Source organism: Bubalus kerabau, chromosome 1 (genome assembly GCF_029407905.1).
Source record: "Bubalus kerabau isolate K-KA32 ecotype Philippines breed swamp buffalo chromosome 1, PCC_UOA_SB_1v2, whole genome shotgun sequence".
NCBI lineage: Eukaryota > Metazoa > Chordata > Mammalia > Artiodactyla > Bovidae > Bubalus > Bubalus kerabau.
In genome coordinates, this window is record NC_073624.1 from 116,364,843 (window position 1) to 116,391,699 (window position 26,857).

The 26,857-nt window shown below is 36.8% G+C and overlaps 1 protein-coding gene across 10 annotated transcripts in view; it reads left to right on the top strand.

Moving 5' to 3' along the window:
* Positions 1 to 26,857, top strand: part of OSBPL8 (oxysterol binding protein like 8) — a 170,163-nt gene that overhangs the window by 72,266 nt on the left and 71,040 nt on the right. For 4 of the 10 annotated variants that reach the window (XM_055587237.1, XM_055587248.1, XM_055587215.1 and 1 more), the window contains exons 3-5: positions 2,666 to 2,704; positions 10,434 to 10,470; positions 20,118 to 20,255. In XM_055587237.1, the coding sequence (XP_055443212.1) occupies positions 2,666 to 2,704; positions 10,434 to 10,470; positions 20,118 to 20,255 (214 nt within the window). The remainder of the gene's footprint in view (positions 1 to 2,665; positions 2,705 to 10,433; positions 10,471 to 20,117; positions 20,256 to 26,857) is intronic. The other 6 variants (XM_055587258.1, XM_055587268.1, XM_055587224.1 and 3 more) reach the window with 3 other exon arrangements.

Here is a 26,857-nt window from a genome sequence, read left to right on the forward strand (position 1 = left end):
TGCATCTGTTTTTGATTTTTCCTTTTCAGTTTTAATTTTTATTTTCAATTTACTGAAGAAATAAGGTAGCCGTCCTGTAGGTTTCCCACAATCCGGATTCTCCGCCATGGTCATTATTTAATGTGTTCCTCAGTTACTTATATTTCTTGCAAATTTGTCAGTAGACAGTTTTACCCTGAGGCTTGCTCAGATTCAGGTTCAGTTTTTTTTACAAGAGTAATTCATTGATGGTGTTGTGTGTTACCATCAGGAGGCATATCTTCCATTTTCATTTGCCTAACATGTAAATACATTTAATCTTTTTTGACTATAAAAATAATACATGCCAGTGTGGCATATTTAAGCAATAAAGAAAAATATAATAAAATTTATTTTCTAGAGGTAACCACTGTTATTATTTTGGAGGCCTCTTTCCTAAGTGTATTAATGAGTATATCTTACGCATGAGATTTTATAAGTGGGGTCATAGCATACAAATTTATGTATCAGTACTTTAAAAAAATTTTATGGCCATTGATGATCATCACTTAGATCTGTTAATTCAATAGGAGCATAAATTAATAGCAGTACTTAAATACACTTAAATATTGGTAATGTTTGAACTGCCCAAGTGGGAAAATATTACTCAGTATTTTCTATTGTTTGAGTGCTTAGATTCTTAGTATGTCTTCCTTTTTTTTTTTTTTTTTTTTTGACTTTTAAAAGTTATCCTTGATTCTCTTCTAAGTTGAATAATGTAAACATTTTCCAGGTATATGATGGGACTCTGATAAGTTTGGGGAGCTAAATTGAAGAAAGGGTTAACTGAAAAAGTAGAAGAAATTCCAAGTCAGAAATCTTTTGTATTTCCATTGTGTTTGGAGATTTTCTCAGCGCGTTCCCAGGACTGTGGAACTCAAGATCTTTGCAGAGGCCTGTGAGGTCTGGATTATTTGTGTGGTAATGCCGTGGTACTTGATGTTACTTGCTTTGTTTCTCTTTCTCATGAACGTCTAGTGTGCCTTTTACCCAAGACTGCATGAAGTGTGATGTCATTGCTCTGCCGGCTAATGGAGTGTATGCTTGTGTATTCTTGTGTTTTCAAATTTTCTTAGTTTAATTTTTTTCCTAAGCAGTGATTTTTTAATTTAAATAAGCTTCATTTTCTTATAAGAGTTTTAGGCTTACAGAAACCTTGTGAACGTAAAGAATTCCATATAGCTTGTACTCAGTTTCCTTCCTCTATTATTAACATACTAGAATGGGACATTTGATACAATTAATGACTCCATCCTGATACATTATTACCTTTGCTCTTTGTTTCAGATTTCCTTAGTTTTCTCCTAATACTCTCTTTCTATGTGTGTGTGAATCCTATCAGGTAGCACTTCACATTTACTCATCACATCTCCATAAGGTCCTCCTAACAGTTAAAATTTCTTAGACTTGTTTTTGATAGTCTTGACATTTTTCAGGAGTACTAGTCAGATATTTTGCAGTGTCACTCAACTGGGATTTGTCTGATACTTTTCTCATGATTAGACTGGGTTTTGGGGAGGAGACTACAGAGGTAAAATGGCATTTCACCACATGATTATGGAAAAGTATGTATACTATCAACTTGGCTTATCACTGTGACTTGCCCATGATGAGCTAGCCAAGATAGTGAATTTCTCACCTTTAATTTCTAATTCAGCAAATATGAATAGGTATAATCCATATAAACAGCAACTCTTTGGAGTCTGGCAATTTCTAGGAGCATAGAGGGATCTGGAGATACTAAAGTTTGTTAACAGAATTTTAGAACCAGAAGTTAATTTGCAATAATGTCTGAACATACAGGTAAGCAATGTTTTAGGATAAAGCTTTGGAAATAGGCTAGGTCTGAAGGAGAAACTTGGAAGTTGTCTGAGTAAAGGTAACAACTGAGCCTTGAATATGACTGGAACCTGCAGTAAGAGAGCAGATAGAAAAGAACAGATAGTTGAGGACTGAGCATTGGTGAAGCCCACACGTTTCATTGAGTGGAAGGACAGAATGGAGGTGGGAAATTAGGAGAAAGGAAGCCAGAACAGTGGAGTGTTTTAGAAACTAAAGGAAGAGAGGGCTTGTGTGGTGGAAAGGCTGATATAATTAAATATATGCAAGGAGTTTAAGAATTGTGAAAAAGCCCCAAAACATGCCAGAGAAGACTTGACAGATTGGTAGATTGACTGTAATTTCCTGGGAATCCACCAGGGGATTCCCTGGTGGCTCAGACGGTAAAAGCCTGCAATGCGGGAGACCCGGGTTTGATCCCTGGGTTGGGAAGATCCCCTAGGGAAGGAAATGGCAACCCACTCCAGTACTCTTGCCTAGAAAATTCCATGAATGGAGGAGCCTGGTGAGCTACAGTCCATGGGGTCGCAAAGAGTTGGACACGACTGAGCAACTTCACTTTCTTTCTGTAATTTCCTGAAGTTTTGGACATTTTTTTTTTTTTTTTTTACAAACCTGGACATTTTTTTTTTTAAGGTTTAGTTTCAGTGTCAACATACTATTGATCTTTTTTTTTTTTTTTTTTTTGGCCACTTTTTAAATGATTAATGAAGCACTTAATTCCTTCTATAAACTGTGAGTGCTCTCCAGATTCAGATTCAGGTATACAAAGTTAAATCACTCCTGAGAAAATTTGTCTTTTTTTTAGATCTTGCCATGTTCAGAAGTTGCTGAAGTTCAAGAGACAGTGAGTAATACATGGTGCCATGTTCAAAATGTTAACATTTTTGTTTTTTTTAGGGTTTCAAGTTAATTCTTAAAATGTATTTTCTACTATGTTTAATCTTAGATGATTCTGTTAGTACAAAAAGTAGCTAATGTAAATTGAAAAGCTTACTTTAAAAATTGCATTTTCATTTGCCCAATATGTTAATACATTTCATCTTTTTTTATTATAAAAATAATATATAACAATGTGGCATAATTAAACAATAAAGAAAAATATAGTAAATAAAATTTATTTTCTAGAGATAACCACTGTTATTATTTTGGTGGCCTCTTTCTTAAGTGCTCAGCTATCAGGGCTTCTCCGATAGCTCAGTTGGTAAATAATCCACCTGCAGTGCAGGAGACGCTGGTTTGATCCCTGGGTTGGTAAGATCCACTGGAGAAAGTATAGACTGCACACTCCAGTATTCTTGGGCTTCCCTTGTGACTCAGCTGGTAAAGAATCTGGCTGCAATGCGGGAGACCTAGGTTTGATCCCTGAATTGGGAAGATCCCCTGGAGAAGCGAAAGGATACCCACTCCAGTATCCTGGCCTGGAGAATTACATGGACTGTATAGGCCATGGGGTTGCAAAGAGTCAGACACAACTGAGCGACTTTCACTTCTTAAGTGTATTCACGTGTATATCTTACACATGAAATTTTATAAAAGTGGGGTCATAGCATACAAATTTCTATATCAGTACTTTAAGAAAAATTTATTTTAACTAAAGTATAGTTGATTTACAGTGTTGTATTAATTTCTGCTGTACAACAAAGTGATTCAATATAACCTACTTTTAAAAGCCAATATGTAATGGATGTTTTTCAGTCCCTGAAAAAATAAAACCAAACTATAATGACTACATAGTATTTTATTATGTGAATATATTATCATTTATTTAATTCCATGTTTTAAGTATATCATTTACTATAAATGATGTGATAAATATCTTTGAACACATCTTTTTAAACATTTTGAATGATCATCTTAGTATACATTCCTAGTAGTTGAATTGCCGTATCAAAAATGCAACTGCCTGGCAGATTGGATCATATTCTCTAACAGTGATAAACTCTAGTCCCAGAAAAATATTCCCTTAAAATCTCTCCTGCAAAACTCAGGAATGAAATGTGGACATGTGTGTTTTGCAGATGATTGTAGGAATATGAAAAAGTTCATTTTAAGTGTAATGAGTCCTGTTTATAGGACAAAAAGATTTCAGCTGCATAGTATATTCCTCACTAAAGTTGCTTACTCTAAGAGCCGAAGATAACACCAAGGAGAGCAGTCTTAAGATGCTTTATATAACCCTTCTTTAGAATTGTGGCTTCTGGGAGCCCAGAATCCCAGAATCTGGGAGCAGGATCGCTTCTGAGTACAACTTGATCAGCAGTATTCGGGAAAGAGGTGCCATCTGCCTGTGAGTTTATTTTGAACTCTGCTCATATCAGTGGTTGATAAGCTATTTGGACTTTCTCTTAAGCTCAACAGATTTTTTGTTGTTTGTTGTTTAGTTGTTAAGTCATGTTTGATTCTTTTGCGACCCAGGGACTGTTGCCTGCCAGGCTCCTCTGTCCGTGGGATTTTCCAGGCAAACTTAAGTCAAATCGATAAAAGGGGGAGGTGCTGTGCTAAAGGCAATGGAATCAAGCTATAGATCTCCTGGTATTGTTTCTGTATTATATATACAGACAGTGGCCATCTGTCCTAGATTGTTTAGGACTGAGGGGTTTCTCAGAATGAAGGGCACGATTATGAGTTTCTACTTCTCCCTTTATCTTTCTTAAAGATCCTAAGTTTTATGCTAATTATGGATGACATGGCAAATACTTAGAAATATTTTAAAATAAAATCACATTTTTTGCATTATGCTCTTCTCCTGAAATTTTTAAGCTAAAATCAATAAAGATTTAGATAATGGCTATATTTCATTCTTTAAAGTACTGTTAGTATATACTATGTATACAATATACTAATGAATTCTAAGTTTAAAAATTCTAGGCATTTTACTCTTTTATTATTTGTCAGCTCATGCTTTCTGCTGAAGTAGAGAATTTATTTAAATGATAAAAAAAAATTGAGATGACGACTGTGTGGACATTGTTCAGAGGATGATGGTAAACATGCTGAGTTGCTCAGAGAGAGGACATTGTTCTGTCATACCTTAGTGGTCTTTTTCTGAACAAGCTGAGAAGTTCCTGGATTTTTTGAAATTTTAGTAGTATTTTGGTTCTCTTAACAAAAGCCAAGAAGAGTGGCTAGTTTTTTATTTTATTTTTTAATATAAATTTATTTATTTTAATTGAAGGCTAATTACTTTACAATATTGTATTGGTTTTGACATACATCAACATGAATCCGCCACGGGTGTACACGTGTTCCCCATCCTGAACCCCCCTCCCACCTCCCTCCCCATACCATCCCTCTGGGTCATCCCAGTGCACCAGCCCTGAGCATCCTGTATCATGCATCGAACCTGGACTGGTGATTCGTTTCTTATATGATATTATACATGTTTCAATGCCATTCTCCCAAATCATCCCACCCTCACCCTCTCCCACAGAGTCCATAAGACTGATCTATACATCAGTGTCTCTTTTGCTGTCTCGTATACAGGGTTATTGTTACCATCTTTCTAAATTCCATATATATGAGTTAGTATATTGTATTGGTGATTTTCTTTCTGGCTTACTTCACTCTGTATAATAGGCTCTAGTTTCATCCACCTCATTAGAACTGATTCAAATGTATTCTTTTTAATGGCTGAGTAATACTCCATTGTGTATATGTACCACTGCTTTCTTATCCATTCATCTGCTGATGGACATCTAGGTTGCTTCCATGTCCTGGGTATTATAAAACAGTGCTGTGATGAACATTGGGGTACACGTGTCTCTTTCAATTTTGGTTTCGTCGGTGTGTATGCCCAGTAGTGGGATTGCTGGATCATTACGCAGTTCTATTTCCAGTTTTTTAAGGAATCTCCACACTGTTCTCCATAGTGGCTGTACTAGTTTGCATTCCCACCAACAGTGTAAGGGGGTTCCCTTTTCTCCACACCCTCTCCAGCATTTATTGCTTGTAGACTTTTGGATCGCAGCCATTCTGACTGGCGTGAAATGGTACCTCATTGTAGTTTTGATTTGCATTTCTCTGATAATGAGTGATGCTGAGCATCTTTTCATGTGTTTGTTTGCCATCTGTAAAAGGTACTTGTACAGAGCATTTCAACATCGGTATTTTCATATTGTCTTTATTTGTGTGTTACACAACATGGAACTGCACAAATTAAGCCCAAGTCCTAAAAGCAGTAAGAATAAGAAGTGTAGTGTGTAGGTCAGTGGCGTGTAGAAGTCTTCAGTTATGTCAGTTACTTGGTAAAATTAATATGTAATCTTTAATAATATCTCGTTCCCCAATTAGCATCACTTGCAAACAATTCTGAGAGATGATTTCACTTGCGTCTCAATTTAGTGCCTTTTTATCTACATCACATCCTTCTGGGAAATGATGAAGTGAATAAGTGAAGTGACCCTTATTTTTCCTTGTGTCTTCTGCTTCTGTTTGTAATGTTTCAGAGTAACTCTTGGCTCTGTTGCTGTTCCATTATAATATATGTTTTCTGGTGCCTGTTTCTGGAGTATTTTTTAATCTCCTGTGATGAAGCCATTCAGATCATATACCCTAACTCTCACACATACCATAATTTATACTATTTCCTTACCAGCCTAAACCATACCCTGTACACGTATGTGTTCATGCAGGTCTGCATGTCCAGCTGCCTACTTAATATTTTGACTTGGATGTCTGACAGACATTTTAAACTTAACCTGTTCCAAACTGAGAGACAGTTGGCCCTCCATATAAAACTGAGGGTTATGCATCCATGGATCCAGCCATCTGCAGATGGAAAATATTTGGGGAAAAAAAATTGCAGAAAGTCCCAGAATTAAAACTTGAAGTTGCCACATGCTGCTGCTGCTGCTGCTAAGTCGCTTCAGTCGTGTCCGACTCTGTGCGACCCCAGAGATGGCACCCCACCAGGCTCCCCTGTCCCTGGGATTCTCCAGGCAAGAACACTGGAGTGGGTTGCCATTTCCTTCTCCAATGCATGCAAGTGGAAAGTGAAAGTGAAGTCGCTCAGTCATGTCCGACTCCTAGCGACCCCATGGACTGCAGCCTACCAGGCTCCTCCGTCTGTGGGATTTGTAGCGTTTTCATTATATTTACTACTATTTACTTAGTATTAACTTTGTATTGGATATTATAAGTAATCTAGAGGTGATATAAAGTATATAGGAGGATGTACATGGGTTATATGCAAATATTGCACCATTTTAAATAAGGGACTTGAGCATCCACAGATTTTGGTATTGCTCTGGGGTGGGGGTGGGGGATATCTTGGAACCAGTTCTCTCTGGATACCAAGGGATGATTGTAGTTACGTTTCTCCCTGTAAATGAGCTTGTCTTACTGTCTTTTCCATCTCAGATGGCGGCAGTTCCATCCTTCCAGGTGCTCAAAGTCCAACGCTTGACTTCATTTTGATTCCTTTTTTCTTTTACCTCATACTTGGCCTATTTGGAAATTCTGTTGACTTCACCTTCAAAATATATTTAGAATTTAACTACTTCTCGTCCCTCTAACTTCTCCCATCTTGGTCCAAGTTTCCATCATCTCTCCTCTATAATATTGCTGTAACTTCTGAACTGATAATACCCTCATCCCTCTGATCTGTTCTCAACACAGCAGCTGGAGCAGTCCTGTTATAACGTTCTCATATATGTTACTGCTTTCCTCAGAACCATCCAGTGGCTTCCCAGCTCATCCAGAATAAAACAAAAGTCTTGACTAGATCCCATAAAGTCCTGCAACTGTTTACTTCTTTGGCTTCATCCACCGCTCTCCTGCTTGCATTGTATTCCAGTCCTCTGACCTTTTCACTGTTCTCCAGACTTGCTCCCATCCAAGTCCTCTGCTCTAATCTTGATCTTCCTGCTCCCTGGAGTACTCTTCTCCTTTATGTCCTTATGGGAAGTTTCCTCATTTTATTCAGTTAACTTCGTAGTGAAGCCTCCTTAGGCCACCCCATCTAAAACTTTAACGCCATCTCTCTAACATTTTATATGTCTTCATTTTCTGCTTATTTTTCCTTAGTGTTTATACTATATAATATACAACAAAATTTTACTTGTTTATTATGTTACTGTTTATCTTTCCCACTAGATGTAACTGCCACAAGGGCAGAATTTTTGTTGTCCACTGCTCTATTCCTCAGTGCCTAAAATGTTACCTGTCTGTATAGTAGGTACTGAATGAATATTTGGGTGGGTGCATCCATGGATAGATAGATGATAGATCAATGATAAGAGTAGAGAGTGTTTACTTTGATTGTTCTCCAGTGCCTCAGTCTGAAAAAAATACTGGGTTAATCCAGTAGAATCAGGTTTATATGACACAGATATGCCTGAGCAAATACTATAGAAAACATACTTTGAAATAAGTTGTTTAAAAGTTGCTTATATGCTAAGGGTTTTTTTCTGCTAGTAAAAATGCAAGGTGTACAGCTGCACAGATGACATAGTGGTTTTAATCAACATAATTTAAGAATTATATACAACTCTGCAATGAAATTGAACTTAATCTTTTATCCTAAGTAGAAAACCAGCTTGAGAATGTCAAATATGACTGGCCCTGTGAAATTAAATACTCTTGGCTATGTATATATGGTTAGAACCATTGCTTTCCTTTAGGAAGTTACTGGTCAGTCTAAGGAAGCTGATAATTATTTGTATCAATACAGGAGGATTTTTCCAAAGATGCCTGTGAAGCATTTGTAAAGTATGCCATAGTTGTCTCTGTGAGTTTCCTAACCTCCTTCAATTTTCCAGTATTGTCTTAGTTATTTATTGATATGTAACAAATCATCCCTAGGTTAAGTGGTAGAAAACAGGCATTTAATACCTTACAGTTTCTGTGAGTAAGGAATCTGAGAGAATCTGGCTGTCTCTAGTTCAAAACCTTTCATATGGTCACTGGACTGGGGAAGGAGCTGCTGCTGAGGGTGTCAGGGGAGACGGAAGAGCCACCTTCAGGCTCACTGAAGGCGGGTCGGCAGACCTCAGTTCCTTTCCTTTTTGGGCTTTTCTGCACGATTGCCTCATGACTCAGTGGCTGGTTTTCCCCAAGATGATCTCTCTTGGGGAGAGTGAGAGGAGAGAAAGAGACCCCAAATAAAAGGGAAGTTATAGTCTTGTTACAGTCTAATTTTGGAAATGACATTTTCACTTCTGCCGTATTCTCTTTATTAGAAGCAATTCAGCACATCCAGTGCTGAATGAGTGTTGTATGCTCAAAGAGGAGGAATTATACACCAAAAAGTGGGGATCACTAGGGTCATTTAGAAGTTGCCTGCCACAAATGTTTTAATCTCTTTCCACATGCTTGCTAGCTATAATAACATGGCCATTTCAGTAATAAGGATTTGAGCACAATTACTTCATTGTCCCTAAAACTGTATTTTTTTTTTTTTTTTTTTAGTTTTATCAGTGAAACTGAAATGTGTTTATAGAAGAATGAGCTTAAAGGGGCAGCTACCGAAAAATAAATAAAGCAAATGCCTTTAGAGGAATTAGAACATAATTTTACGCATTGTGAAATAACCTTCACTTAGGAAAATAACAGGGCCAAGCTTATTTTCTCTCTGGGAAACACAAACCCAAAGCAAACAACTGCAACTTTTTTGAAGGGTGAATGCAAAACCAGTTAAGTAAGACTCCCCATTTCCTTTAAATAAGACCAAACAATAATGTCATCAGTGGGAATTATTTGTTTTTGTTGTTGCTTTAGTTCTGATACAGATCCATGAAGGGAAGAGAACTAAGGACTCTTTTCCTGCCAAGGGAGACCAAAACACTTGTCTGTGGGTGATGTGTAGTGTCATATTGTTTATTAAAATAGTTACTAGACAAACAGTCAGCAATTTTTCCAGTTTCTTTTGGTTGATCAAGTTAATCGTTCAAGAATTTGATCTTCTGTCTTCCTGGAGACTAGTAGCTCTAGATGCTATGCTTGATAGTAGTGGGTGCTAGGAAAGTTTTGTCTAACTGAACTTTATTGTTCTTCTCTTTGGTTTTTGCCGCTTTGTTGATGTCTCTATAAAAGCTCTTTGCACAATGCTTGACTTAAGTGCTCAGTAAACTCCTTCTTTCTTTTTGTAGAACAAACAGACTGAATTTCTACATAGTGTTAAGTGTTTTCATGGCATGCAGAACTAATATTTAATAGTGCATGAGTGTTATATATTTTCATACCACTTGCATTTAAAGGATGAATAACTTTTGGCTATCCTTTGCATTTCTAAATAATTTTTTAATCACTCCTAACCCATACCTTGAATCGCAATTGGAAGTAATTTTTCACTTGAGTAATTTTCAAAACAAAATACTTGAGTGATTTCATTTTTCTCTTTCTACTTTCATTTTCCAAAATTAGAACAGATATTAGATAATGCCTAAGACAGGGTCTTTTTATGTGTGAAAAAGAAAATTCCTTGCAAATTATGATTATTAGCATGTGCTTTCCACTTATAAACTAATGCTATTTTCCTTGTCCTTTTGTTTCACTGCTGCTTCAATCCTGATACACTTTGCTTCTTCCTGGTTTGGATTCTATTTGTTTGCTGCTCAATTATCCTGCATTAAAAGCTTCTTGGTGATGGCAAAGATGTCCTTGGGCCATCAAGTAAGTAGTTAAAGTTTGAATGGCATATTTGCAGACGTGATAATATTTTGATGTGTACTTATAAAAGGTATATGGTATTTCTGTTTTGATTATTGAGTCTTCTACTTTGTTTCCAGGCATTGCAATATAAAGACTATAAACGATCAGTCAGTGCCCATCTGTTGTCAGTGTCCCTCTGAGATTAATAGTGTTTGTGTACTTACATCTTAATTATCTAAAGATGGATTATTTACTTACTTATCTAATTGACCATTTATAAATTCATAATTCCTAAATCATGAATTAATGTTTTTTTATAGTATCCTTTCTACAATCATCACAAAGCACAGATCAGACTACTTTGAGGCTGGACAAGGTGTAACAAAGTCACTGCCATATGAAGTGAGAAATACGGTTTTATTTTTGTCAGAACTTTTATGTAATAGATAATCTGGTTATGAAAAAAATTATTTTTACTTTGGTAATTTCATAAGTGAAGCCTGTTTTATCTAGGGATTTAGAAGCTACATCCTTTAAATTTATGTTTTTAAAAAACCTGTTTTTGACTAGATATGGTGCTAGCTTTGAGGAATACACAATGAATAAAACATGTGCCTTGGCTTTAAGGATCATTATATACTAGTAGGAGAGTTAGACCTGTGAATACATAATTTTCAAAGCTGTGTGACTTATTAAACGTACTGATGTGAATGAAACTTCAGAGATCATTTAAATAAAGCATTAATTTTTGTAGATGAAGAGCCTGAAGCTAAGATCTTAAGAATACCCAAGGAGTTAGAATTGGTTACTAGTTTAGTAGCCATCTTTGATTTTCAAAAATCAGAATAAAGCTATCATTTCACTGAATTAAGTATAACCAAACAATTAAAATATTGCTGCATTATAAATCAAAGGTTTTAACTTTATTCAAAACCCATGTGGAAATTATATTGATTCAGGAAGTTTTCGTATTTATTCCTAAATAATTGTGTGACTGTTGCAAGTCAGTTGACTGCTTTGGGGCTCATTTTCCTCACTGGTTGAAGAAGGGGACCTAGCGAGATAATGGCAAAGTGCTTCGGTCTAGATCAGTCACTGTTTGTCTCTGATAATGGATATAGTATGTTTATAATTTTGTTTTCTAAAGAGGTAATTTAAAGTAATATGCTAAAATTCCATTTTTATTCTAATTGTAACAATTCATAGTATTGAGTAGTTCATGGCATTATTAGAGTAGTAAAATTTTAAAATAGACCCTTCGCTGTTCACCTAAAACTACCACAACATTAATCGGCTATCCCCCAATACATAACAAAAAATTTTTTAAAGTTTTTTGAAGTAGAAAAAGTATACGCATCCCAAAACGTTTTTGTTTTCTTGTTCAGCCTTACTTATGATACCTGGTAGATATTTTTAATGCATTTTTCAGTTACTTTAATTACCTCATGTATTTAGATGTTGACTCACGTGAACTTATCGTCACTGCTGAACTTTAGAAATAGAATTGCATTTTTAATATCAGTTGAAGTGGTTCTTCTTAGGACCTGGGTTTTATAAATGGGGGTCTTTCATTTCTGCTTGAAATAGAAGACATTTATTATAGTTATATATTTTAAGCACATATGAATTAAAATATATAACATATATTAGAGGTGAGTTTATATTGTAATTTATATATTAGAGTTTGTACTGTACTCTGCCAACTATTAGAAGACTGCGGCTATGTTATTTACTATAGACCATGTATCATTTTGAGTGAAATGTAATTCTATTTAGTACTTCATTAGGATCTATACTATTCAGTGAAAAAACTATAAAGATACATAGCAACATATTTAAATTACTAATGTATTTGAGAAAAGGTATACCATCTTCTCTGTAAGGGGATATTTAGGATTTCTTTTAAGGGATTATTTATGACTTTAAAAGACTTAACTTCTTTTTAGTAGTTTTTACATAGATTAAGGGCAAGAACCAGACTTTGAAGCTTGTAAAATTCTCCTGACTTTGTACTGATGAGTTAAATTCAGAAAGTAAAGAATGGTAGTTACAGAATCATATCCTCCTTAAAAGTTGCAGCTGATTTGTTAATTATATTACTATGAATGATTCCAGTGTGATTAATTTCTATCTTAATATGACATTCAGTGAAGTAGGCTGCTTTGCTTTGCTTGCTTTGCTTTGCTTTACTTTCATTATGAAGCGGAACCAGAAGAAGGCACTGTAATGCTGTCTTTAGACAGGGAGGCTGGTGGTTACATCACCAGAGACTGTTTTGGAATCCTGTAGTGATTCATTGGTCAAATATTGATCCAGGCATTTAGCAAGTATTTATTGTCAGTTTTATGCCAAAGAATACAAATGAAAAAAAAGTCACTGCCTTTCCTGAGTTTATACACAAATATTCTACTAGTGCGCAAATGATGCAGGGCATCAAAATGATTTTTATATTATGCAAATTTTCTGTATAGTTAATGTTTGTGAATGATGTAAGAAAAAACAAATAGAAAAATAGGCTTCCTGGTTTTTATAAGGAGATATACTCCATATGTTGCTATTTCTACAACTCCTCTCATTTCAATGTTATCAAAATTATAAACAGTAATACCTTAGTAAGGAGTTAGCAAGAGGTGAATAGAACTAAATTTGCACTTGTATTTCTTTTTTTATATAGTTAAGTTTTTTAAGACTTATTTACTTGTGTCTTTCTGATGGAATACTAAAGCATGCTTTAATTCTGTTAGCTGTTCTAATAATGTATTTTATATGTATTTATCTGTTTATCTGCACTGAGTCTTAGCTGAGGCATGCAAGCTCTTAGTTGCTTGCATGTGGGATCTAGTTTTCTGACCAAGGATTAAACCCGGGCCCCCTGCTTTGGGAGTGTGGAGTCCTAGCCCCTGGGCCATCAGGGAAGTCCCTTTATAATGTATTTGAAGTAGCCTTAAATGTACTAACACTACAGAAGATTCTATGAAGCATATGCAGATTATGAAGTATACTCATGCAGTGAGTACGTAGTGACCCCACCGCTGACCTCAGAACTTGAGCCTCACAGATGCCGCGCGGCTGAGCGCTGCTTCTCGCGGCTGTGCCTGTCCTCCCAGCAGTGACGATTAATTCGTTTTTGTTGTTGTTTTTGTTTATTCATTGCTTTTTCAAAAATATATTTTTTGGTTATTTTTAGGTCACATATGTATCACTAAATTTTACTAGGTTTTTAATTTTACAAGAATGGTGTCACGCTGTATGGCATCTTCTAGGACTTGTTTTTTGTGTTAACTTTGTGTTTCTAAGTTTGAGCCATGTTACTGGGTATAGATAAGACCATCTGCTTTTACTGCTACATACTATTCCATTATATTCGTATACCTCAATATATGAATCCATATTGTTTTCAGTTTATGAATATTTATTTTGATTTTTGCTATTATGAACAGTGTTGCTATGAACATTTTTATCCTTGTCTTTTGGTATACACATTCCAGGTATAAAGCTAAGAGTGGAATTTTTGGACCCGTAGAATATGCTAAACTTCAATGTTATAAGACCTAAGTGGTTTTCCAAAGTGCTTGTGTCAGTTCATACTCTATCAGCAATGCTTATGTTGGCTCGCTGACCGTATCCTTACCATCATTGGATAGTATCAGACTTACTAATTTTTTTCAGTTTTACTGAGTATAAAATATTTATTTCATTGTGATCTTGATTTGTTTTTTTCCCTTATTACTAAGGAGGATCAAAATCTTTTTGTACATTTATGGGCCGTTTGCATTTCTTCTAATTGTTCATGTTTTCCTACCATTTTTCTTTAATTAAAAACATTAATAGATGTTTAATTGACATACAACATTGTATTAGTTTCCAGTGTGTGACATAAGGATTCCATATTTGTATATACTATGAAGTGATAATCGCAGTAAATTTACTTAGCATCCATCACCATAGATTGTTACAGAGTTTTTTTTCTTAATAATGACAGCTTTTAAAACGTACTCTCGTAATAACCTATAATGGAGAAGAATCTGAAAAAGAATATAGGTAGATATGTAACTGAGTCACTTTGCTGTACACCTGAAACATTATAAGCTATGGTTCAGTTACCAGCTGAGCCACAAGGGAAGCTTCTCTGGTAGCTCAGCTGGTAAAGAATCCACCTACAGTGCAGGAGACCCCAGTTCGATTCCTGGGTTGGGACAATCCGCTGTAGAAGGGATAGACTACCCACTCTAGGGATATGCTACCCATGCCAGTATTCTTGGACTTCCCTGGTGGCTCAGCTGGTAAAGAATCCGCCTGCAATGTGGGAGACCTGGGTTTGCTCTGTGGATTGGGATGATCCCCCAGAGAAGGGGAAGGTTACCTACCCACTCCACTATTCTGGCCTGGAGGATTCCCAGGACTGTATAGTCGAACACAAACTGAGTGACTTGCACTCTCACACTTCAATTGAAAAAAAAGATTTACTATCTTAGCACATTTCAGATATGCAGTACAGTATGAACTCTAGTTGCCATGCTGTGCATTACATCCACATGACTTCTTTATTTCATAACTGGAAGTTTGTACTTTTTGACCCATTTGGCACAACCACAACCCCATCCCCCTCTCTGGCAAACCACCAGTTTGTTCTCTGTGTCTGTGAGCTCAGTTTTATGTCTGAGTTGTATTCCATTGACTATATATACACCACATTGTCTTCAGCCATTCTTCCATTGATGGATAGTTAGGTTGTCTCCATATCTTGGCAGTTGTGAATAATGCTGCAATGAACATGGACTGCATGTGTCTTTTTCAAATTGGGTTCTCATTTCATTTGGATAAACACCCAGAAGTAGAACTGGTGGATCATATGGTAGTTTTAGGTTTACTTTTTGAGGAACCTCCATACTATTTTCCATGAACCTCCATGCTGTTTTCCATAATGACTGTACCGGTTTACATTCCCACCAACAGTGCTCAAGGGTTGCCTTATTGCTGCATCCTCATCAATACTTATTATTTTTTATCTTTTTAATAATAGCAATTTTACCAGGTGTGAAGTGATACTTCACTGTGCTTTTGATTTGCATTTCTCTGATGAATACTAATGTTGATCATCTTTTCATGTATACTTTTATTGAGCTATAAGAGTTCTTATATGTTTTGGATATTAATCCCTTATCAGATATACTATTTGCAAGCATTTTATGCCATTCATTGTATTGATGGTTTCCTGTGCTGTGCAGAAATGTTTTAGTCTGATGTAGTTTCAGTTCTTTATTTTTGCCTTTATTGTCTTGTGGTGTCAAATCTAAAAGAATCATTGCCAAGACCCATGTCAAGGAGCTCACTTCTAGTTTTCTTCTAGGAATTTTATATTTTCAGGTCTTAAGCCATTTTGAGTTAATTTTTTTGTAACAGTAAGATAGAGGTACAGTTTGTTTCTCTTGTGTGTGGCTGTCCAGGTTTCCCACAGTATTTATGAAAGAGACTGGCCTTTTCCCTGTTGTATGTTTTTGGCTCCTTTGTCATAAATTAATTGACCGTATACATGTAGGTTTATTTCTGGGCTCTCAGTTCTGTGCCATTGGTCTAGGTGCCTTTTTATGCAAGTGCCATGGAGTTCTGATTACCATAGCTTTGTAATATAATTTGAGATCAGGAAGTATGATGCCTCTAGTTTTGTTCTTCAAGATTGCTTTGGCTATTTGGGATCTTTTGTGATTCCACACAAGTGTTAGAATTGTTTTTTCTGTTTTTGTTAAAAAAAAAAAAAATTGCCATTGGAATCTTGAGAGGGCTTGCACTGTCTGTAGTTGCTCCTCCAGTCCATCATATAGTGCACCTCTGCATTGGTGTCTGTCTTCTTCAGTGTCTTTCCTCGGGGTCTTACAGTTTTCAGTTCACAGGTCTTTCACCTCCTTGGTTAAATGTATTCTTAGGCATTCTTTTTGATGTATTCTTTTGCCCCTGTGTTTCTTTTGCCTTTTGATCTTTCTCTAATTGATTTACAGGAATTTTTTTTTAAACATATTTTGGATTCCAACTCTTCGTTAATTATATGTGTTACAAATCTCTTGGTTTCCCCAGTTTCCTTTTATCTTTTGATTAGGTTAATTCTTTTTTTAATTTTTTATTTATTTTTTATTTTTTTAAAAAATTTTATTTTATTTTTAAACTTTACAATATTGTATTGGTTTTGCCAAAAATCGAAATGAATCCACCACAGGTATACATGTGTTCCCCATCCTAAACCCTCCTCCCTCCTCCCTCCTCATACCATCCCTCTGGGTCGTCCCAGTGCACCAGCCCCAAGCATCCAGTATCGTGCATCGAACCTGGACTGGCGACTCATTTCATACATGATATTATACATATTTCAATGCCATTCTCCCAAATCATCCCACCCTCTCCCTCTCCCACAGAGTCCAAAAGACTGTTCTATACATCTGTGTCTCTTTTGCTGTCTCGTATACAGGGTTATTGTTACCATCTTTCTAAATTCCATATATATGCATTAGTATACTGTACTGGTGTTTTTCTTTCTGGCTTACTTCACTCTGTATTATAGGCTCCAGTTTCATCCACGTCATTAGAACTGATTCAAATGTATTCTTTTTAATGGCTGAGTAATACTCCATTGTGTATATGTACCACTGCTTTCTTAACCATTCATCTGCTGATGGACATCTAGGTTGCTTCCATGTCCTGGCTATTATAAACAGTGCTGCGATGAACATTGGGGTACACGTGTCTCTTTCAATTCTGGTTTCCTCAGTGTGTATGCCCAGCAGTGGGATTGCTGGATCATAAGGCAGTTCTATTCCCAGTTTTTTAAGGAATCTCCACACTGTTCTCCATAGTGGCTGTACTAGTTTGCATTCCCACCAACAGTGTAAGAGGGTTCCCTTTTCTCCACAGCCTCTCCAGCATTTATTGCTTGTAGACTTTTGGATCGCAGCCATTCTGACTGGCGTGAAATGGTACCTCATAGTGGTTTTGATTTGCATTTCTCTGATAATGAGTGATGTTGAGCATCTTTTCATGTGTTTGTTAGCCATCTGTATGTCTTCTTTGGAGAAATGTCTGTTTAGTTCTTTGGCCCATTCTTTGATTGGGTCATTTATTTTTCTGGAATTGAGCTGTAGGAGTTGCTTGTGTATTTTTGAGATTAGTTGTTTGTCAGTTGCTTCATTTGCTATTATTTTCTCCCATTCTGAAGGCTGTCTTTTCACCTTGCTAATAGTTTCCTTTGATGTGCAGAAGCTTTTAATTTTAATTAGGTCCCATTTGTTTAGTTTTGCTTTTATTTCCAATATTCTGGGAGGTGGGTCATAGAGGATCCTGCTGTGATATATGTCGGAGAGTGTTTTGCCTATGTTCTCCTCTAGGAGTTTTATAGTTTCTGGTCTTACATTTTTATCTTTAATCCATTTTGAGTTTATTTTTGTGTATGGTGTTAGAAAGTGCTCTAGTTTCATTCTTTTACAAGTGGTTGACCAGTTTTTCCAGCACCACTTGTTAAAGAGATTGTCTTTAATCCATTGTATATTCTTGCCTCCTTTGTCAAAGATAAGGTGTCCATATGTGCGTGGATTTATCTCTTGGCTTTCTATTTTGTTCCATTGATCTATATTTCTGTCTTTGTGCCAGTACCATACTGTCTTGATGACTGTGGCTTTGTAGTAGAGCCTGAAGTCTGATTAGGTTAATTCTTAATCCCCACCTCCACCCCGAGCTTTCTTTATTGGTGAGTGTTTCGTGTGTCTTTTTAAGGGAATCATTGCCTACCCCAAATTTATATTCTCTTAAAAGTTTTCAGGTTTTACTGTTTTGCATTCATGGTTTCAAAGATTGCTCAGGCTTCTGTACAGACAGTGAACTCTACGCAAGCAAGGAGCAAGATGATACAGGTAGAAACTAGGTAGAAACATGCTGCTGTGATCAGTGGAAAGGTAATGGTGTCTTGTAACAGGGTAGTAGTTGTGGAAGTGCAGAGAAGTAGGAGGATCCCAGATAAATTTTGAAGATAAAGATATCACAGATTGACTGAGTATGAAATGGGAGAGAAAGAGAAAAATCAAAGAATACATCTAAAGTTTTTGGTCTGAGAAAGTGGAAGAGCAGAATAGTGATTCCATTAACAGATGGGAGAGAGGCAAATCTGGAGGATAAATAAAATAAAGACTGTTCTGGATAAATTTGAGATGTCTGTTAAGTAATACAGGCAGGCAACTGATGTGTGAGTTTTTGAGTTTGGGAGGAGATAAAAATTTAGTAGTCATCAGTGTAGAATGCTTTTTTATTGATTAGATGGGAAAATAAATTCTTTGTAACTTTACTTGGATGATAAGTGAGAGTATTTTTGAATTTTTACTTTAAAATTTAAGGAGCTAAAATATAATTTTGAAAACTTTAGCACCATCAAAAGTACATTAATGATTATGTGAAAGATAATTTGTGTTTAAAATGTCAAAGAAGCAATTTTCCTTGAAAGATATGGTGATTAAAAATGTCAGCCTAAGTTCTGGTTAAGTTTGAAATTACATCTAGATTGAAGACAGAATCATTGTCTCTCAAGATAAAGCTAAGGTTTCTGTAGACTGAAAGCACAGTTACCTAAAAATCGAAGAATGGAGATCCTGGGGCACTGTGGTCTTGCTCACAATTTGTCCTGCTCCTTCAATCAGTATTTTTTTTCTTTTCTGTCCTCTCTGGAACTGGGCATCGCTTTCCTCTATCAGTAGCTTGGTCAGAGGGGTGACTAGAAGCCTTAAACACTATTTAGATTTATCATTGAGGCAGCAAGCTCTTAAGAAACCAGACTTTGAACCAAATGGTCCTTTGTTAGAATATTACCAGTATTAGTTTTAGGCAAGGCAATCTCTGAACCTCCAAGTTTCCCCAACTTTAAAATAAGAATCACACCTACTTTCCATGAAAGTCGGAAATTAGAAATTCTAGTGCATATGAAATACTATTTTGTGGCTCAGCTGGTAAAGAATTCACCTGCAATGCAGGAGACTGCCTGCAGCACAGGAGACCTGGGTTAGGTCCCTGGGTCAGGAGATCCCCTGGCGTAGGGAATGGCACCCGCTCCAGTGTTCCTGCCTGGGAAATCCCGTGGACGGAGGAGCCTGGCAGGCCGCAGTCCACGTGGTCAGAGTCCAGGCTAGTCACGGAGAGCCGGACAGAACTTAGTGACTAACCCACCGCCACCATGCCATTTTATGCTGCTGTAAACTGGAATATTTCCTCATTACCAATGAGGTCGACTGTCTTTTCATATGTTTGTTGACCATTTGTATGTCTTCTGCATTGTCTTTTGCTTATTGCTCTGTTGGCAAATATATAGAGTCAATAACACAATGAAAGGTTGATAGTAAACCTTGGAGTACCTTTCATTATCAGAATATGTGTTTTCATTTTTATGAGGTCTGTAATTTGTGCAATTTGACGCATGACTATAAACTCCTCTTGAATTGATAGCAAACTAAAAATAAAACATTTATTAATTATTCATTAAAGTAATTTAATTTACTAAAGTATTATTAGAGCATTGAGTTGGTGAAATGAATATAACCATTGAGGCCATGTCAATCACAGTTCTAGCCCATGTTATTAACTATGCTGTTATGTAAATCTGTGACTTAAGTACTAATTTCTTTTTCCCTTCTTTCCTTGAGCTGTGGTAGCAAACAGTGACGATACTCAACACCTGACACCAGGAAGGATGAGTCAGCGCCAAGGGAAAGAGGCTTTTCCAACGCCAACCAAAGATTTGTATCAGCCATCTTTCAGTCCAGCAAGTCCTCATACCCCGGGTACGCAGTTGTACTTTTAATGTTTTTTTGTTGTCACTGATGGTGGGCTCTGTGTGTATGCATTGTTTTATTTTTTAGGGAGGTCTGTCCTTTGCTGGTGTACCATGACTTTTCTTTTTGACTATTTGGTTTTATAGAGTTTTATGTTTGTTTTGTTTTGGTCACCCATAATACACTTCAAATGAGCGCATTTTCCTTTGGAGTACTTTTTAATACTCTTTATATTCTCTAAAATATTTGGTTAGTTATACCATTCTTTTAATTCAGTGATTTTCAAATTTTTGGCTTCAGGACTCCTTTAATACTGTCAAAAATTACTGAAGACCCCAAAGAACCTTTATGTGGATTAATTAACCTATTGATACTTACTGTATTGCATATTAAAACTGAAACTTTAAAAAAATGTTTACTTTGTTTTTTGAATTGATGTATAGTTGATATACTTATCAACTATATACATGTGGACTTCCCTGGTGGCTTAGTGGGTAAATAATCTGCCTGCAGTGTGGGAGAGCCGTGTTCAATCCCTGGCTTGGGAAGATCCCCTGGAGAAAGAAATGGCAACTCCCTCCAGTATTCTTGCCTGGAGAATCCCATTGACAGAGGAGCCTGGTTGGCTACAGTCCATGGGGTCGCAAAGAATCAGACACGACTGAGTGACTAACACTTTCTACACTTGATATACATATGTATGTTACAGGTGTAAGTATCAGTTCAGTTCAGTTCAGTCGCTCAGTCGTGTCTGACTCTTTGCGACCCCATGAACCGCAACACGCCAGGCTTCCCTGTCCATCACCAACTCCCGGAGTTTACCCAAACTCATGTGCATCAAGTCGGTGATGCCATCCAGCCATCTCATCCTCTGTCGTCCCCTTTTCCTCCTGCCCCCAATCCCTTCCAGCATCAGGGTCTTTTCCAGTGAGTCAGCTCTTGGCATAAGGTGGCCAAAGTATTGGAGTTTCAGCCTCTGCATCAGTCCTTCCAGTGAATACCCACGACTGATTTCCTTTAGGATGGACTGGTTGGATCTCCTTGCAGTCCAAGGGACTCTCAAGAGTCTTCTCCAGCACCACAGTTAAAAACCATCAATTCTTCGGCGCTCAGCTTTCTTCACAATCCAACTCTCACATCCATACATGACCACTGGAAAAACCATAGCCTTGACTAGACAGATCTTTGTTGGCAAAATAATGTCTCTGCTTTTTAATATGCTATATCTAGGTTGGTCATAACTTTCCTTCCAAGGAGTAAGCATCTTTTAATATCATGGCTGCAGTCACCATCTGCAGTGATTTTGGAGCCCAGAAAAATAAAGTCAGCCTCTGTTTCCACTGTGTCCCCATCTATTTGCCATGGAGTGATGGGACCAGATGCCATGATCTTAGTTTTCTGAATGTTACGCTTTAAGCCAACTTTTCCACTCTCCTCTTTCACTTTCATCAAGAGGCTTTTTAGTTCTTCTTCACTTTCTGCCATAAGGGTGGTGTCATCTGCATATCTGAGGTTATTGAGATTTCTCCCAGCAATCTTGAGTCCAGCTTGTGCTTCTTCCAGCCCAGCGTTTCTCATGATGTATTCTGCATAGAAGTTAAATAAGCAGGATGTCAGTATACAGCTTTGACATACTCCTTTTCCTATTTGGAACCAGTCTGTTGTTCCATGTCTAGGTCTAACTGTTGCTTCCTGACCTGCATACAGGTTTCTCAAGAGGCAGGTCAGGTGGTCTGGTATTCCCATCTCTTTTAGAATTTTCCACAGTTTGTTGTGATCCACACAGTCAAAGGTTTTGGCATAGTCAATAAAGCAGAAATAGATGTTTTTCTGGAACTCTCTTGCTTTTTCCATGATCCAGCGGATCTTGGCAATTTGATCTCTGGTTCCTCTGCCTTTTCTAAAACCAGCTTAAACATCTGGAAGTTCATGGTTCACATATTACTGAAGCCTGGCTTTGAGAATTTTGAGCATTACTTTACTAGTGTGTGAGATGAGTGCAATTGTGTGGTAGTTTAGTGATTCACAATTTTTAAGGATTATACTCCTTTTATGTGCTGTGCTGTGCTGTGCTTAGTCACTCAGTCACACTCTTTGAGACCCCATGGATTGTAGCCCGCCAGACTTCTCTGTCCATGGAGATTCTCCAGGCAAGAATACTGGAGTGGGTTGCCATGCCTCCCTCCAGGGGATCTTCCCAACCCAGGGATCGAACTCCCACATTGCAGGTGGATTGTTTACCATTTGAGCCACCAGAGAAGCCCAAGAAGACTGGAGTAGGTAGCCTGTCCTACTCGAGGAATCTTCCTGACTCAGGAATTGAACCGGGGTTTCCTGCATTGCAGGTGGATTCTTGACCAGCTGATCTGCCAGTGAAGCCCATACTCCACTTATAGTTATTATAAAATATCAGTTACATTCTCTGTGTTGTATTATATAGCCTTGTAGCTTATTTTACACATAATAATTTATTTAAAATGCTTACCCTTAATTCATTTCAAATTATAATAATAAACCTATTATAGGCTAATATGAATAACATATTTTTATGAACAATAACTGACTCCCCTCCCCACCAAAGAAGAGTTGAGTGAGAATGAGAAGAGTGGTATTCTTTTCCTTCAAGGTCCCACAGCCTTGCCCCTGTTGTCATTTTGGGCTGGGTAATTCTTTGTTGAGGGAGCTATCCTGTGCATTGCAGGGTATTTAGCAGCATCCTTGACCTCTGTGCACTAGATGCCAGTAGCAGTTTTCCTGGATGTGACAACTAGAATTAGCCCTGAAGTGAAGTGAAGTCGCTCAGTCGTGTCTGACTCTTTGCGACCCCATGGACTGTAGCATACTACGCTCCTCCGTCCATGTGATTGTCCAGGCAAGAGTGCTGGAGTGGGTTACCATCTTGACAAAAACCCCTTGTGGGACAAAATTGTGTCTGGCTGAGATCTACTGTTTTATATTTTTTGCAAATCTCTTTAATTTATGTCTAGCTTTATCAAGGATATTTGTCAGTGAAACCGACCTTCTTTCACTGCAAGTGCATGGCAGTGAAGAAGTCAGTGACTACGGTCGGGTGCCTCTGCTTTGATAAGGGCCAAGGTGCCAGTGGTCTCATCTAGCACTGCTTTTGCACGACTAGTGAAGATGTCAGCACAATAAAAGAGTATTATGAAACTTGTTTTGACCTTGCAGACCTTTTGAAAGTGTCTTGGAAACTTCAGTGATTATGATCATTTCTAATTCATAATTGATACATTTTTTATATTGGATTCTGTTTCTTAGCTGAAGTTTATTTGATCATATACTTTGAACGCTCCTTATCAGCTATTGGTACTACTGATAATTACTGATCTCCAATCAGTTATCAGTACTACTGATAACTAGGGGGAAAGACTTCTGCTTTTAAAGCTAAGAACTTAAATTTGGTATTTAAAAGCCAATACATACTTAGATTATCAAACTTTTTAAAATTAATTATTTTAACTGGGGGATACTTCACAATATTGTGATGGTTTTGCCATACATCGACATGAATCCACCACGGGTAAGTCTTAAATGTTATGTTATATTGTCTGCATAATTAGGCGGGTTTTGGTGTTGTTACTGTATGAATTATCCCTTGGGGTAGGCTTTAGTTACTTCTTTTAAAATGAGTATTAACTTGTTGATCGTAAGTTACGTGACCATTTTCTAATTTACTCCAGTAGAAAATTTTTTCTAGTCAAGTATTAGATGGAAACATTTTTACATAACATTGTAAAAAAAATTGTAACATAAAATTCTGGAAGGATGCAACCTATGTGATTTTTTTTTTGGTTCTGTGCACCAGAATTTTGACTGTAATAAATATGGTTCATCTGTTTCATATATCTGTGTACTAGAATATTTAGAGAAATCCTTTAACTTGATATTTAATGAAACAACAAAAGGGTTAGTTACTAAAGCTTCTTGTATTTATATGTATCATGAACATTTTCAGACAAGCAGGGAGCTTGTAAGAATAATGCAGTTAAGACTAATAAACCCATCAGGTAGATGTAAGAAATTATTAACCTTTTGTTGTATTTTATTTATTTGGGGGTGGGGCTGGAATATTTGGAGTAAATCATAGACCTCGTGATGTTATACCCCCAAATACTTAATCCATCTCTAAAATTTAAGAACATTTTCTTACATAACCATAAAACCTTTATTATGTCTAATAAAATTAATGATATAAGCTAATACCTAGTTTTGGAGAAGAAAACGGCAGCCCACTCCAGTGTTCTTGCCTGGAAAACCCCATGGACAGAGGAGCCCGGTAGGCTACAGACCATGTGGTCCCAAAGAGTCAGACATGACTGAGCGACTTCACTTTCTTTAATACCTAGTTCGTACTTAAATTTCCCCAGTTGTCCCCAAGTCTTTTTCAGTAAGCTTGTTGAAACCAAGATCCAGGAAAAGGTCATACATTGCATTTGATTATGTCATTATATCTCCTTTAATTCAAAGAGTCTCCTTGTTTACTCTTATTTTCTCTTGGGCCTTTGACTTCTTTAAGAAACTAAGTCAGTGTCCCTATGTCTGACCTTTTGAATCTGATTGCCTCCTTGCAGTGTTGTTTTGTTTCCCCGTCTTTTATATTTTATATGAACTGAAAGTTAAATGCAAAGGCTTGATTACGTTCAGGTTGAGCATTTTTGGCAAGATATGTATTAGTGTGATATATCACTTGTGTGGGACCTGTGATTGTCTTGCTCTTCGTGGTTTGAGGTTGGTTAGTAAACTCAGCTGGTAAACAGCTTGATCCTCTTGTTGCATCTTTTCTCTCCTTATAACCTGAAAGTAAAATGTAGTAAATATTCTGTTGCTCTTTAGCTTTTTACCTAAAGATGTAAGCACTCTTTGATAATCATTAGGGGGTGAAAGTAGGCTGCAGTCCATGGGGTCGCTAAGAGTCGGCACGACTGAGCAACTTCACTTTCACTTTTCATTTTCATGCATTGGAGAAGGAAATGGCAACCCCTGGAGAATCCCAGGGGGAGCCTGGTGTGCTGCCCATCTATGGGGTTGCACAGAGTCGGATACAACTGAAGTGACTTAGCAGTAGCAGCAGCAGCAGAGGTTGAAAAATAGTGATTTTTTTTTTTACTAATTCTATCATTCCTTTTACATTCGTTACTGAAGTTTTTCTGTAAGAAAGAGATCTCACTTATCTTAAGGCTGCCTAGTAAACATTAGAATATAGTTCCTGTAGGAAAGTCAGGATAAATGGTTCTTGCCGCCTAAGCACTAGTTTTTAGATTAAAGAGACGACATGAAGTCTACTTTTGGGGATGACAAATTTTTTGTCTTAAAATTTTTTTTAATATCATAAAAAAACTTGCACATTTTAATAAAGTAGGTATGCTTCAATCATTGGTAAAGTGAAGATAATAATAGTGTCTGTGTATCACATAAGATTTTATAAGGTTTAAAATGAGTTAATACATACAAAAAGGTTAGAACATAGCCTGGTAAATGAATACCACTCAGGATAGCTGACTAATAATAATAACCTCAACAATTATTACTATTATTGTTATTTTAAATAAATGAGTTTGAGTTGTAGGGTCATATTTTGACCTTTGCTATACTTCAGCATCTTATAGAGGCTTGTTTGGAAGTTCTTTTAGTATGGATGGCCATGTACAACCTCTAATTTTTGCATTTACATCAGCCATAGTGTTAGATATATCTTGATTTACACCTAAACGTTCTTGGGTAAGTTATGGGTAAATTAATATTTATAGTGTGAATTACATATTGAATGTACTTCTTTGTTAAGGTCAGCTTATTGGGTTTTTGTAACACACAATATCTCCCTCTGGTTTACCATGATTCCATATGATAGTTTTCAGAAGTGAGAGATGTGTTTAAAATAAGATAAACCTATTAACTCTTGCTTATTGTGAAGATAAATAGTTGGAAATTAACATATATAGAAAATATCTTTGGTAGGTCTGCCATAACTCAAGTATTATACTCTAGATCAGTATTTCAATTTCTGAATGGAAAGAATTAGAATTCCAAAAGCTTATTAATAGTAATAATGATTAAAATTCCCCATGTCTTTTATGTGCTTTTTACATGCATTAGCTCCTCGAATTCTTATAAGAACCTTATGGTCTATAAATCATTGTCTCTGTTTCACAAATGAGGAAACTGGGCAGTTGGTAAGGGAAATTTCCTTGCCCCGGTTTACATACTTAGTATGTAGTAGAGCTAAAACTTGAACCTAGGTATAACTACAGAGTTTTATATTTTTAAGGTTTCAGTCAATTTAGTACATTAGATTTTTTGAGGCTAAACTTTTCCAAACCTTAAACTTGGCTCCTGTGTCTATTGATATAACCCCATTATGTGCACAATGTTTTCAGTTCAGTTCAGTCGCTCAGTCATGTTCAACTCTTTGCGACCCCATGAACCGCAGCACGCCAGGCCTCCCTGTCCATCACCAACTCCCGGAGTTTACCCAAACCCATGTCCATTGAGTCGGTGATGCCATCCAACCATCTCATCCTCTGTTGTCCCCTTCTCCTCCTGCCCTCAATCTTTCCCAGCATCAGAGTCTTTTCAAATCAGTCAGCTCTTCA